The sequence below is a fragment of the Amphiura filiformis genome, chromosome 3 (assembly GCF_039555335.1).
Source record: "Amphiura filiformis chromosome 3, Afil_fr2py, whole genome shotgun sequence".
Lineage (NCBI taxonomy): Eukaryota > Metazoa > Echinodermata > Ophiuroidea > Amphilepidida > Amphiuridae > Amphiura > Amphiura filiformis.
The window spans coordinates 70812310-70827492 of NC_092630.1; the positions used below are offsets into that span (position 1 = coordinate 70812310).

General features: G+C 34.9%; 1 protein-coding gene across 2 annotated transcripts in view; it reads right to left on the reverse strand.

Annotated features, from left to right (window-relative positions):
- Positions 1-15183, reverse strand: part of LOC140149054 (uncharacterized) — a 131893-nt gene that overhangs the window by 84260 nt on the left and 32450 nt on the right. For both annotated transcript variants that reach the window (XM_072171209.1, XM_072171208.1), the window contains exons 4-5: positions 12172-12255; positions 10568-10648 (exon numbers count right to left, since the gene is read on the reverse strand). In XM_072171209.1, coding sequence (XP_072027310.1) covers positions 10568-10648; positions 12172-12255 — 165 coding nt within the window. The remainder of the gene's footprint in view (positions 1-10567; positions 10649-12171; positions 12256-15183) is intronic.

Consider the following 15183-nt stretch of genomic DNA (forward strand, 5'->3'; position numbering starts at 1 on the left):
GCTCAGTCCATCGTGCTTGGACGCGCGCGAACATCGCGTACATCACTCGCGCTTTGCATAAATAGCTCGCGAACATAGACGCGTAATATCCTACTCGCGAGCGTCCATCAGTTCTCGCGCGGCTTGTTTATGACCGGAACGCCGGGCATAAACGTTGTTTATGCCCGCCTATCGACCAATCACGCATGCTGTTATATAGCGAGTATGTATGAATGTCAATAAAATCTGAATCTGAATCTGTTCGCGTCTATGGAACATGTTGCATTTGACGCGGCGATAACGGCGCAGTAATCACGCAAACGAGCGCGTCAAACATGTATGCGATATTTCTCCGCGCCTAGTAACCCCGTCAATCCGTCAATATCACCTTGGATACGGGGCTTCACCTCCCGCTGTGGTAAAGGATGGGCAGTAATAGGTCTAGGTGGTATGTCTATGTCTGAGGGGGGATGTACCGCCCTCAGAAGTGAGAAACTTTTGCAAAATGAAGGCCCAATTTAAGCCATTTGGTGGACCATTCTGGCACTATTATTGTGTACAATTTTAGTTTGAAAAATCCGAAAATGGGTTAAATGAAGGCCCAAATTGAAGCCATTCGTGGATAAGTTTTCACTATAATTGTATAAATTATTGCTTTTAGTGTTGGGTGTCCTAATACAGGAGAGTTGGAAAATTTTGCAAAATGATTTTGTGCATAATTTTTACACTTTCTTTAAGCATGTTATTGTTAAGGTCTAGAATAGAGATTTGATTATTTATGTTCACCCAGACATGTTACACACAGCACATTATGGGTTAAAAGTGGGGGGGGCCAGGTCCCCCCAGTCAAAAAAGTGGAGGGGCCACTGCCCCCCCTGGCCCCCCCGGTTCCGCCGCCCTTGCTTATCTCAACAGTTTGAGCAGGCTCTGAGTTTGAGTATCAACGTAGGGGCTTTGCGTGCACAGTTTTTTACCTATTAGTTAGGGGAAAAAGTTCACTTTGGTGACCACTCTCTGGCTAGTAAGGTTTGACGATTGATTCGTCTTCTATGGACCATTTAGAAAAAAATTAGCCACCATGTCCCTCGCGAAAATCCCGGCATTTTCGCTAGAGGCCAAAATCCAAAATGGCCGCCGCCACCATTTTGAAAATTTAAGTTTTGAACCAGAGCACCTATAATCATGCACAAAGACACTTTTTCGGATATGTCGAGTACAAGGATTCCGATTCTGACATTAGTTTGACATTACGGCATCATTTTCACCCAGAAATCCAAGATGGTGGCCGGCACCATCTTGAAAAATTTAGTTTTGAACAAGAGGACCTAAAATCGTGTACAAAGACACTTTTTAGGACAAGTCGACCACAAGGTCAAAATTTCAAATTTCAAATTTGACATTACTTTGACATTACGAACTCATATTTACCCAGAAATCCAAGATGGTGGCCGCCGGCGCCATCTTGAAAAAATAAGTTTCTCAGATAATGCATATAAACCCCGGATAATGCGCCGTAACCCCAGATAAGCGACGTAGACCCCAGATAAAGCAGTCTAAACCCCAAATAAGGTGCCTTAACCCTTAATAAGGAACATAAACCACAGAAAAGGCATCCAAACCCCATATAAGGTGCCTTAACTCTAGATAAGGGTTGTTAACACCAGATAAGGGTCGTAAACCTCAGATGAGGCATCTAAACCTAAGATAAGGCGCCTTAACCCCAGATAAGAGACGTAAACTCAGATATGGCAGTCTAAACCCCAGATAAGGCGCCTTCAAGGGTTTACTTCTCTTATCTTAGGTTTATGTTCCTTATTTAGGGTTAAGGCGCCTTATTTGGGGTTGGGACTGGTTTATCTGAGGTGTACGTCCCTTATCTGGGGTTACGGCGCCTTATCGGGGTTTAGACTGCCATATCTGAGTTTACGTCTCTTATCTGGGGTTAAGGCGCCTTATCTTGGGTTTAGATGTCTTATCTGAGGTTTACGACCCTTATCTGGGGTTAACGACCCTTATCTAGAGTTAAGGCACCTTATGTGGGGTTTAGATGCCTTATCTTAGGTTTATGTTCCTCATTTAGGGTTAAAGCGCCTTATTTGGGGTTTAGACTGCTTTATCGGAGGTCTACGTCCCTTATATGGGGTTACGGCGCATTATCTGGGGTTTAGATGCCTTATCTGGGTTTAGACTGCGATATGCTAAGGTTAAGGCATCTTAGCCACAGGAAAGGAACGTAAACCCAGGATAAGGCCGTCTAAACCACAGATAAGGCGCCTTATCCCTAGATAAGGGATGTAAACCCAAGATAAGGCAGTTTAAACCCCATATAAGAGACATGAACCCCAGATAAGGCGGAAATGACAAACTTGTGCTTCTGCTCTCATTCAAAAATCACATTTACGCTCTACCAATGGGGGCCATCTTGGATTTCTTGGCAAAAATTAAGTTATTACGTCAAATTAATGTCAGATTCGGATTTCTTGGGGTCGACTTACCGGAAAAAGTGTCTTTGTACACGATTTTAGGTAATCTGATTCAAAACTTATTTTTTTCAAGATGGCGCCGGCGGCCACCATCTTGGATTTCTGGGTAAATATGAGTTCGTAATGTCAAAGTAATGTCAAATTTGAAATCCTTGTGGTCGACTTGTCCAAAAAAGTGTCTTTGTACACGATTTTAGGTCCTCTTGTTCAAACCTAAATTTTTCAAGATGGTGCCGGCCACCATCTTGGATTTCTGGGTGAAAATGATGCCGTAATGTCAAACTAATGTCAGAATCGGAATCCTTGTACTCGACAAATCCGAAAAAGTGTCTTTGTGCATGATTATAGGTGCTCTGGTTCAAAACTTAAATTTTCAAAATGGTGGCGGCGGCCATTTTGGATTTTGGCCTCTAGCAAAAAATGCCGGGATTTTCGCGAGGGACATGGTGGCTAATTTTTTTCTAAATGGTCCATAGAAGACGAATCAATCGTCAAACCTTAATAGCCAGAGAGTGGTCACCAAAGTGAACTTTTTCCCCTAACTATATGCACGATCCTGGAACATAGGATAGATGAGTGTATTTTTGAAGTACAGTCAACAATACCGGGATGATCCCCTGCTCTTTACGAATAGCCTGTGACGTTCTTTTATAGTCAATATGAGTTTAATTTAAATAAACCATATGATTTGTATACGAGTGGATATTCATACGTAGTGATAGATAAAATGAATTAAAGTTGCTGAAGACGCTAGTCGAACTAGTGAAAACGGTCCAGGTGAGCGAAAAATAGTGTAGCGTGGAAGTTAAAACTTTAATTCATATGATTTGTGCTTGATAATTATTTTTCTAACATATAACATTTGTAAGGCATCATGTTATGATTGCCGGAGACTTCCTTTAAGGGGGAATAATACCCTGATTTTCATCAGTACCCCTCTTCTTTTTTTCTTGCAAATTTATGAAGTACATAAATATGTTCATCACCTCTTGTCCTGAATTTATAAAATATATCTACATACAAAGTGCTTTTAAACCATTTTAGTAAGTCATTTTAGCCCTATATATTTTTTTGTTTACTGTATCCTAGTAACTCAGATCTGTGTTTCATAAGAAACCATAATTTATTCTATTCAACATGTTCAAGTATAGAGTACATGAATAGAATACATTAAATCCTTTGTTATACTCTCTATAGAAAATCTAGTGGTGCATGCAAAATATAACACTGAATAAATTAAATAAACACTTATACAATGGATGCATAGTCATTAGTCAATTTAATACTATAATGTGTTGTTAGGAGAAGAAAAGGCTATTAGGTCACCGTATGTCAGGTTATAGGTCAATTGGTTCAGGTCAAATTTAAGCATCAATTTTGAATACACATGTGAGAGTCTGTGATATCATAATGAGGCATAATTTTGATATTATGTCTTTAACTGGATATATATCGAGAAGTGCAAGGTGGATATACTAATATACGTTGGGATGTAAATGGTGAGTACAATTTAGAATGCCTAGTTGAGATGGATTTCACAAATAAATATAAAATAGTTACCAAAATCACAAAAGTTACGCTTACGGAAAACCACCCAATATGGTGGTATAGGTGACAAGAAATACAATTTTCAACATTGCTGTATGGTTGTGGTAACCTGTTACCTATGGCTTAATTAAGTTTCAGTGAAATAATGTCGCAAGTTAAAAATACAAAATATAGCTCAACATTGAAAATAGAAGCATTTTAACCAGTTCCTTTTTTGATAGTTGTGGAGCACCAAGTTCATGAAGTCATAAAAGAAATCAGGAACCACTTATTCCCATTTTACATATCAACTTTATTTCCCTAATGTGTTAGCAACACATATCCAAAATTTTAACGAAATCCGTTGATAGTAAGCTTTCCAAAATGAAGTGAATTTAAATCATCAGTGATGTACCTCTTTTGGCTTCTATCTTTAAAAGCATGTAAGCTACATTGATACCGATGCCACCAATAAAACGAGAAGATTTGCCCCTTCACTTTGCATACCACTTTGTCCAATTTTTGTGTGTAATTTCTACACAAAATGCAAAAAAATGCAAAAACAAAATCAATGGGTGTAGTACCCCCCCTTAAATGCACTATTCAAGGACTTTCCCATCACCCCTGCCCTATCCCGAGCAATGTGGGGAAATAATGGGGCTTATCATTTTTGGACCAAGACATAAAAAAACTTTGTTTGACTGGCGTAACCCGACCGACCCTAAAAATAGGCCCGACCCTAGACTTTTTTCGTATATTTTTGCCAAAAAAAAAACATGTAAAAAAAATTGAAGTTTATAAAAAATGTTTACAGCTTAAAATGCGTGTAAAAAAATAAAATAAAAAATATTTTTTATGTTACGCCGACTATTTTTTAGGCCTAATATCCTGTTGTTTGTATACCAACTAATTCCCCGGGTTGGAGGGTCAGGATTTACACATGTTGCAAAATATTGTACGGCCCTACCCGGATGCACCAACCGGTTATTCTTTATATCTTATTGCTTTTAATTATTTTCTCAAAACTATTATTTTCTCAAAACTATTCAAACAACTATTCATAGCTCTCAAAACTATTCAAACAAGTGGAGTCTTTCTTGTTTGCCTTGTTTGTAGGTGTTTTTATAATTTACAAAAATATGGGGAATAAATAGAGATCTTCATTATGCATCAAATCGGAATTACAATATAGAGGGGGGTTTTCATATTCATTCATATTCAATTTATTTCCATCAAAAAGCACAAACATAATAACACCAACAACTTTATATAAAAACAAGATGGAGGAGGTGCAACTAAAAGCAAAAGCCTGAGAAAATGTTGCACCACCTGACAATTAAATTAAACACTCAAAAACCAAACAAACATACAAACAAGACATGACAAGAGCGGTGGCCGAGAACACACACACACAAAGCAAAAAAATATATATGAGAAAAGAATCATTTACATTACAGACATTTGATCAATTAACTCATTCAAATCCGAACTCAATGAACGCCAGTGGAATCGGACAGGTAGGGCATGAACCACACAAGAATGCAAATGGCCCCAGAGCCACCAGCGTCAAAGAGCCCAAATTGGAAGAGGAAAAATATATAAAAGCCTGCAAATATTGAAGTGACATTAATAAAAAAATAAATGAATTACTAATACTTTTAATTAGATTACATTTAAACTGATATTATTTTTATTTTTTCTGGAGGAGAGATGAAATACTTTTTTTGAAAGAATTTACACTGACAGCCGTTTTAACGAATTCAGGTAAATTATTCCAAATCTTTGGTCCTGTGGTGAGGACAGTTTTCATTTTGTGAATTTCAGGTCGGTAATTTGTTTTATATCTTGTATCATAAGTATGGACGCTTTCTAAATCAGTGAATACATGATCAAATGATTGTGGAAGTAAACCGTTCTTATACTTGTACATAAAAATACCCACTTCTTTGTCATACATCTCAAAAATGTTCAATGCGTTATACTTTTCAAACAATGGTTTTGTGTGACTTAAATAAGAACTGTTTGAGATTATTCTGAAAGCTCTCTTTTGAAGCTTGTGTATTTTCATTACATGTTCTTTAGAGGCTTTTCCCCACAACACTATTCCATATGACAAATAAGGTAAAATAAGCGAGCAATATAATTGGTACAATGAATTTTTTGGTAAGAAGTGTTTGACCTTATTTAGAACGCCGAGGTTTCTGAAACATGTTTTACGAATATTATTTATATGGGGCTTCCATGTCAAATTTTCATCTATAGTAATTCCAAGAAATTTAACATCAGAAACTCGAGATAAGTTACAACCATCTAATTTAATAGAACGGTTAATTTGAGCATTTTTTGTTTTGTGAGGGGTCCCGATTAGCATTAAATTTGTTTTTGAAGCATTTAGGGATAATTTATTGCACTTGAACCAATTACACACTTCTTGTAGCTCAGTATTCATGGTATCATAAAGTACATTGACATCTTTATCAGAATGGAACACTGTTGTGTCGTCAGCGAAAAGAATAAACGACAACAATTTTGATGTACAACAAATATCATTCATATATAAAATGAAAAGTAAGGGTCCCAGTATTGAACCCTGGGGTACACCACACATCACATTTCATATTGAGATGTTACATTATCATAATATACATACTGTTTTCTACTTGAGAGGTAATTTGTAAACCATTTATGAGATATTCCACGAAAACCATAGTGATATAATTTATCCAACAATATATTGTGGTCTATGGTATCGAATGCCTTCGACAAATCCATGAAAATACCCAAAGTGAACATATTATTGTCTATAGCCTCACTTGTATCTTTAACGAAATCTAGAACAGCCATGTACGTGGAATGCTTATTTCTAAATCCATATTGTTTTTTATACAAAACATTGTTTTTGAGTAAAAAATTATAGCATCTGTTGTGAACAATTCGTTCCAAAATTTTGGAGAACGTCGGTAAAACTGATACAGGTCTATAATTACCAAATACTTCAGGACTGTCCTTTTTATAGATAGGCACAACTTTGGCGACTTTCATAGCATCGGGAACTATTCCACTACTAAGAGAAAGGTTAAATAAAATTTTGAGGGGATATGAAATTTCCTTTGCAGTTGTTTTAACAAGATCAGATTTGATGTTATCATGTCCTGGGCTTTTCTTACTCCCCATTCTACCAATAATCTCAAGAATTTCATCTTCATCAGTAGGTCGTAAAAAACATGTTGCACCAAAATGAGTATTTTTTAGATAAGAATTGTAATCTTTTCCAGAATGCTTAATACTAGCTGCTAAAGATGAGCCTATACTGGCAAAATATTTATTGAACTCATCAGCAATATCATTTGAATCAGTTAAAGTTCTATCATTAGTAATAAACTTCTTGGAAAGAGGCTTTTTGAAGGCCTAAGAATAGAATTTAAAATCTTCCAGGTGTTTCTCATATTGTGCTTTTCCTTATCCAGTAAACTGCTGAAATAATTTTGTTTTGCTAAACGAAGCGAAATATTAAGTTTATTCCGGTACATTTTATATTTTTGAACATTGCTTTCTGTTGGTTTCTTTAATGATTTTTTATACAATATTTGTTTTCTTCTGATACATTTAAGCAATGAGTGTGTTATCCAAGGTGATTTAGGTTTGTTCTTGACATTGCGTCTTCTAAATGTCTTTTTTGGAAAACATTCGTTATATAATAAGTTGAATTTATCAATAAAACACCCATATGATTGATTTACATCATCAGATGAGCATACAACATCCCAATCAATACAACTTAGCCTGTTTTTGAAAACACGAACATTTTGTTCATTCATATCTCTAATTTCAATATCAGCATTGATTCCACTTTCTTGATAAATAGATAAGTTTGTAGAAACAAAAATTGGCAAATGATCACTTATGTCGGTCAATAATATGCCAGCAGTTTGTTTAGTATGGGAGTTCGTAAAAATATTATCAATTAGTGATGCAGTTTTAGAAGTGATTCTGGTGGGTTTGGTTATACTAGGATAAAATGAGTAAGAAGTCATCAGATCTATAAAATCAGTAGTGGGTGTATGTACATCCTCGTTTAATAAATTGATATTAAAGTCTCCCATGATATAGATCAGTTTATTTTCATTTTTTGTAAGTTTGGACAGCATATTTTCAGCAAATAGGTTGAACTCACCAACATCTTGATCTGGAGACCTATAAACAATGCCAATTATTACATTTTTAGATTTTGGACGTTCAATCTCAATAAATAGAGTTTCTGTGTTTTCAGGATGCTGAATCTGGTTCAAATCATTTCTTACACTATACCTTACACTGTCGTCAACATATAAGCAAACACCTCCCCCTCCCTTATTATGACGATTATTAAGTTCCAAATTGTAACCATCTATCCGAAAGTAATCATGAGGCTTATCTTTAAGCCAAGTTTCTACAAGTCCTATGACATTAAATCGTATATCACAACCATGTAAAAACTCCTTCAATGAATCCAAATTTTTTTGCATACTTCTGATGTTAGCATTTAACATAGACAAGTTATTACCATTTATAGACTTGTGGATTTCATTGAAATGTTCATCTGTGTAATACTCAGATTTACTATTGCATACAGAACTATTATATATATCACCTGTAAAATCGTGTAAAGGGTTGAATACAAAATTTTCAAATCTATTCATTTTATCATCTGTGAAGGTTACATCAAACATGTTATATAATACGAGTAAGTATTCTGTTTCATCAATTATATGATTGAACGGGAGAGCAATTTCATCGTTACAATGTTTACAATGCCAAAATCTAGTATTAATATTTTTACGACATTCTTTAGTAGTCACATCACTACAATATTTATGAACATAGTTTTTACAAATAGTACATACTAGTTTTCTTTGCTTTTTCTTTACGTGTTTAAGGCACACCGCACACAGACAAGACATAACGAGAACAGACGAAGAAAAACAAATATATTAAAACAAATAATTTAACAATCAAATCAACAAACTAATAAGTCATTTCAATAAAAAGGTAACACAACTTAAATAAAACCGTTTTTCTCTCACGCTTATTCATCTCCTATGATCATAACTTTTACATTTTATGCAGAAAATGTATAGTCTTTGAAAATGCTTGAAACAAAGTATTGAAGGTAGCACATGCATTTTTGACATGACACCTGGTACATTGTACCAGAGATTATAGATGTACAATAAGTCAAAATCAAGCCTGTCCTCGAAACCTCACATGAATCCCTAACCACACACTGGTGTGGTTAATAACATCTAAATATCGGGTTATATAAAGGTCGTGAAAATGTTTTTAAAACGTTATTGTAAAATAGTTTGGGCAAACATTTTTGAAAAATATTTGTGAGCACATTTGTTTAGAATGTTTTGCATCAAGTTTTCAAAAATGTTTTATGAATGTTATTTAAACGTTCTGATAGGGCCTACCCTTTATATAACCCTACATTCAAACGTTTTCTGTAAAAGGCTTTGTGTTTGCTGGTCATTGGTATATTGAAATATGTTTCGAAGATCTAATAATAATAAAATGATGATTTCTTCTGATTCCAGACATATACAGCACAAATACAAATACAAATACAGCACGGTTCAAGCTTTCAGGAGTCTACGAGTCTGTTATCAGGTCAAAGGTCAAGAAAATCACGACCTGATACAGTCACTCACTCGCTGATGAAAGATGGAGTACCATCTTAAAATTCCGAGGTAGGAATTGTTTCCTTGTGTTTGGATAAAAAGTTTAAATCAAAATCACAGCACCGTTTTATTTTGGATTACAAAAATATTATGCTGTTTTGCCAAATGAAACATAATCTAAATTAAATCCATGCTAAATCCTATTTCTTTAGTTAGTTCTAAGTTAGTTCGAACTGGCAATAAAAATCAAATTTTAATTTTTGCATTTTAATGGAAAATGGACCTGAAATTTTGAACGTTTTCTTATACAACTGCAGTCACAAAATTTTTTATGTTTATTTTGATAATGGTTATAAAAATATTAGAAAATGTATTTTCCAATAATGATAGGTAATGCATAACCTGAAATTAGTGGCATGATTGTCAGAGCATACAAAAAACACTATAAACACGAATGTTTTGGGCAAAAGATTGCCCAAATGTTAAAATTTTACTTTTATTGCCAGTTAGAACTAAATGATTAGGATTTAGCTATGTTTCAATTGTCAAAAAAAAAAAAAAATACAAAATAAATAGTGATGCATTTGTCTGGAATCGGGAGTAGTCAAATAATAATCACGTTTGAAGGTCTGAAGCATCCCAAGATTTACTGCAACATACCTCAAATGATCGAGTTAGTTTTAACATCGTTTAAAGTAGGCCATACTTTCAACAGACACACAAGATTGCCTTTTCGATACATTATTGTAAATAATATTATATCTCAAAAAGGCAAGATGCTACTTTCACCATTTCTTTTCAGCAGGAGCTGTCAAAGACACTTGAGTATAAAATAAGCTTGAGAAATAAGGGGGTATTTTGGTTGCCCTTTTTGTTGAGACACCCTGTAGAAAGCTGAAAATTTTAATATTTACTCACTTTCGACGTTGTACAGAGTCACTCCTACTACGTGCATTTCTGCACCCAAATCAATTGTCACGGTTTCGTCACCACCACTCACTGAAAGAGGTGAAATTGATAGAAGGTAGTTATTGAGTGCACATGGTGCAGGGACGTAACTTTGCAAAATCCTCGTCGTTTTTTAGCCTCAAAAATATTTTGAACATTAGGCGGAAGAGCCGTACTTAGCGTTAGCTTTGGATATTTAATTCCTTTCTTTATTTTCTTAATAAAGGGAAAAGAAAATGGAGAAAAGAGGAGAAAATGAGAAAGAAGAGAAAAGGAGCACAATAGAAGAGAGACAAAGTTAAAATTAACGTAATTGAGTTGGCCCATGTCAAAAAAAAAAAAAAAAAAGGTCGATCGTTTATAGGCCCATGATTATTCTAGGGCCAAACTGTATTCGTTTTTATTAAACTTGTGTCAATGAAACAGACTGGGATGTTCTACAAGTACCTGAATCAGTATAGTTTTTATCATCCACAACTACATGTATCACTATCATGCATATCGTTTGTATATCAGTTATATTTTCCAAAAATATTGCAAGAAATATCTTACAAAAATACCCCTTATTTCTGTCAAAAATGTCATTATGTAAACTATCATTTAAATCATTATGTATAATTTCTATCAAAAATAGCACTTCTAGCAAAAGTATCATTATTTTCTATTAGAAATATCATTCATATTTAAACTATCATCTATATCATCATAATATCATTTACATCTAAACTATCATTTATATCTATATTCTATCAAAAACATGGATATATCTAAATTATCATTTCTTTACAATATTTTCGATTTACATCTAAACTATAATTTATTATTCTATCAAAAATACGGATATATCGCACCTGAATGGACGAAAGATGACTTTTGCCTCTGTATGGTGGGTGAATTTTATTTTTGGAATTTTATTTATTTAAGAAATTAGACCTAGCCTATATTTAAATGCACAGAAAGCCTACAAATATATTTATAATTAAAAGGGGGTGATTCAATCGGCCCTATTTTTATTATCTTATTTGCTATTATATAACATAATTATTATAAAAGTAGTTTTTTTATTTTACTTATTAAATGAAATCATTTCAATTCATTTTTTGGTAAAATTCTGTGATGAAATAAATGAAATAAATAACACGTGAAATCAATATTTTTTTATATTCTTATAAAAAGTCCATTTGAACAGAGACGAAGTTCAATACAATCTTAATTATGTATTCGAAGATCTTTGCAAACGAACTGACAACCGCGTTGCTGAAGTATCTTCACAACAACAACAACATGAACAAAGTGTAGAAAACGGGTTTGCAAGACTTGGAAATGTCCAAAGTGAGTACTGCATAGATTAATAAACACTGTTTTTTTTACTAGAAATATGAACCGGGGGGGCGTCGCCAAAGGCCAAAAAGTTTTTTTATTTCCTTTCAGTCAAGAAAGGTCCACATTTTGAAAAAAAGCCCTCTTGTTTTTACAAAACGGTTCACTTTGTCAATATCCCCCAGTCCGATATTTCAAAATTAATCCCCACCAAATAAATCCTGGTTACGGGCTTTTGCTCCCATGATACTCACAATCTGCGCATGTTCCATCAGGCGCTATGTCACCGTCATTTAATGTGCTTTCTATCGCTTTTCCAGAAGCTAGGGATTGCCAATCTGTTAGAAGAGACAAAATAATGGTAATAATAATAAATAATTAGAAGGATGATATTGTTAGGTTCTTCTTCAGGCAAAAACCTTTGATAGTGTTGAATTATTCTACAAACTACGCCCTTTCATTTAACATGTTTAGGGCCTATCTAGCTATCATATCTGAAAAATTGGAACTGAAAATAGTTCTAATGTTATAACTATTGAAATAGTTGGTTTTAGGTTTTTGTCTTCAAATGGCAAATATTTTCAAAACCATGTAATTATAATAAAAATTTTACTGAATTTAAATAATCAAAATTGTAGAAAAATTACCGCAAACTACCTTTTGTAACAATAGTAGAATAACAATTATATTTTAATCACGGTTTCAAATATTTTCTAGGGAGACTCCCATCCCGTTTTAATGTTTGGGGATTAGTCAATAGAACTGGTAGCAAAAAAATAAATTTCCACGTTTGTTGTAATTGTTGGCAATATCAAAATGTTTATAGAAAGAAAAACCTTGTTTTTTATGTTTTTGTCAAAAATAACACATATTTGACCACACGATAAATAAACCAAAACCTTTCCAGCCCGAAAAAGATGGATTTATGAGCTGGAAGTTTTTGCTTTACTACTATTCCAAAAGGCAGCGCCCTCCATAATATAATTCCTAAGAAAATCTAAAATATACAACAAAACCCCATTTCAGCCTATTTCCCTTAACAAACTACTCATTTTCAGCCAGTGACTATAGACCATTTAATTTATGCTGTTACGTAATCAAGTATGTGATATACGGTGGCGAAGTGACGTAGTTAATCGGATTAACTACCATAGCAATAGATGAATACAATTTTGAATAGATCGCCCTGCACTACATCGTTCATGCGGTACATATGCATTGAACGCAACGCAATGAAGGGTCTATTGTTCTATTGTGTCCGATTTGAGCGCTGACATATTGGAAAATTTTGCCAATCAATATTCATGAGAGTGTACATTCAATGTCCAGTTATCGAAATTGGGTGACTTGTGTTTGGCAGGTGTGAAATATATCTGACTGGGTGTTTTAATTACGTAACCCATTAAGGTTTTGGCATCATTGAATGGCTGCCTAGTGATGTTATATGCTTAGATTCTATAATGATAATTATTATTTTCTTTATTCATTCCATTCTTTTCCTTTCTCTGCACTTTCGTATGCACACACTTAAGCAGTGGCGTAGATTTCTTTTTGACATGGAGGGGGGGTGGATTTTTATTAAAGAACCCGGTACAGTAAACCTTATTGTACACATGCGCGTGAACATTTTAGCATAGGCCTATTGAAACTAAACTGGTGAAATATGGGAGAAAAGTGGAATAAATTCGCGCGAAGCGCTAAAAAATGGCATTTTGTGATTATATTGATCATCCCCCTGGCAAAATATTGGGATTTATCCCCCCCAACACATCCCGATCTACGCCTATGTAATTTAGAGCCTTGTGACTCCATCGCTCTTCTTCTCCCTCTCTCTCCTTTCCACCTCTTCCTTCCTTTTTTTTTGTCTTCCTCCCCTACAATCTCGATCACCCATCCGTTTCTCCTCTTTTCACCTCTCGACCCCTCCTTCACTACCTCAATTGGCTCTGGCTTTTAAAATGGATATTCGTTTGATTTTATTGAACAGGCCTATAACCATGATTACAACATATTAGTTCATTATAGAAAGTAGTTCATTATAGAAAGTGACACAGACAGACCTATATACCTGGCAGCAATGACACGTTGTTATGGGTAATCGATCAGCAACTCTATTGAATTTATTTAAATGAGGCGCCTCATTTCGTCGACGGGTCCTTAAAGAACTTTAGCAAAATTACCCTCGATTAGAGAAAAGCGAGGGTAATAAATTTTGTTCCACTGGTTTCATTTTCTGATATTGGATTTCATAATTTGATCTTTATACCTCGACACCTGCTGATGTTTGACCTTTTGTATGTCAACACATTCCTGGTGCTCTGGAGGTCAGCTGGGCAGGGGAGTGAGTTTCAGGGCTGGAATTGCCAGAGGGCATATAGTATGGTGACCCAAGTGAAGTCCAGCTGGTTAGGATGACAGATTGACCACTGTGTTTTTAAGACTAACTTTCATGCTCATGGCAATTGCCATGGCAACTGGCTGTCAAAGCTGAAAACATTTGACGAAAGCATGGATTCAAAAGTTTTAAGGATATGTACATGAAATGAATTAAGATGGGTGGTAAATAATTCTACATCGACGGTAAAGTTTGCTTTTGTGTGTATGCGACAACTCAAGCACACCCTTGGGTGGTATTAGAACAAAAGGTACCTCTAGTTCGTGTAGGCGCTTTCACGTGACTTTCATTTGATCAATTATTGACAGTAGCCTGCCTATTATAGCATTAATGCGCTGTCAGGTCAGTAACCGATATAATGGCGGAAGCCCTTTGTCCCGAACAAAAGAACAAAGCATTACCAATTACGTAATCTATTTTCTCTCCTTTCGATATCTAACCTCCTTGCATTGAACCATAGAAGTCAAAGAAAGGCTGATTACTCGCACCTGTATAGATTAATATCTTTGAATAAAGCGGTATTGTATTCAATCTATAGCTGTGTTCACACATGTACTTATTACCGGTAATATTTGTGACCATCCATCTCAAACCTCTCGTAAAGTCGGCAAATTGTATTTCGAGTTACAGTGCAAAATATGCATAGAGCTTGTATTCATATGTCCCTAATATTTGTCCGACATGTTTCTCATTTTAGTCCAGTCAAACACCAATCTTTAATGGGGACTGCTCTATAATCCGACGCTTCTACAATCCGAAGGTTCTTTAGTACGAAGGTTCGCTAGTCCGAACACGTGTTCATAACATTCGCTAGTCCGAATTTTAAAAGAGGTTCTCTAGTCCGAAAAAAAAATTGAAAAGAGGTTCTTTA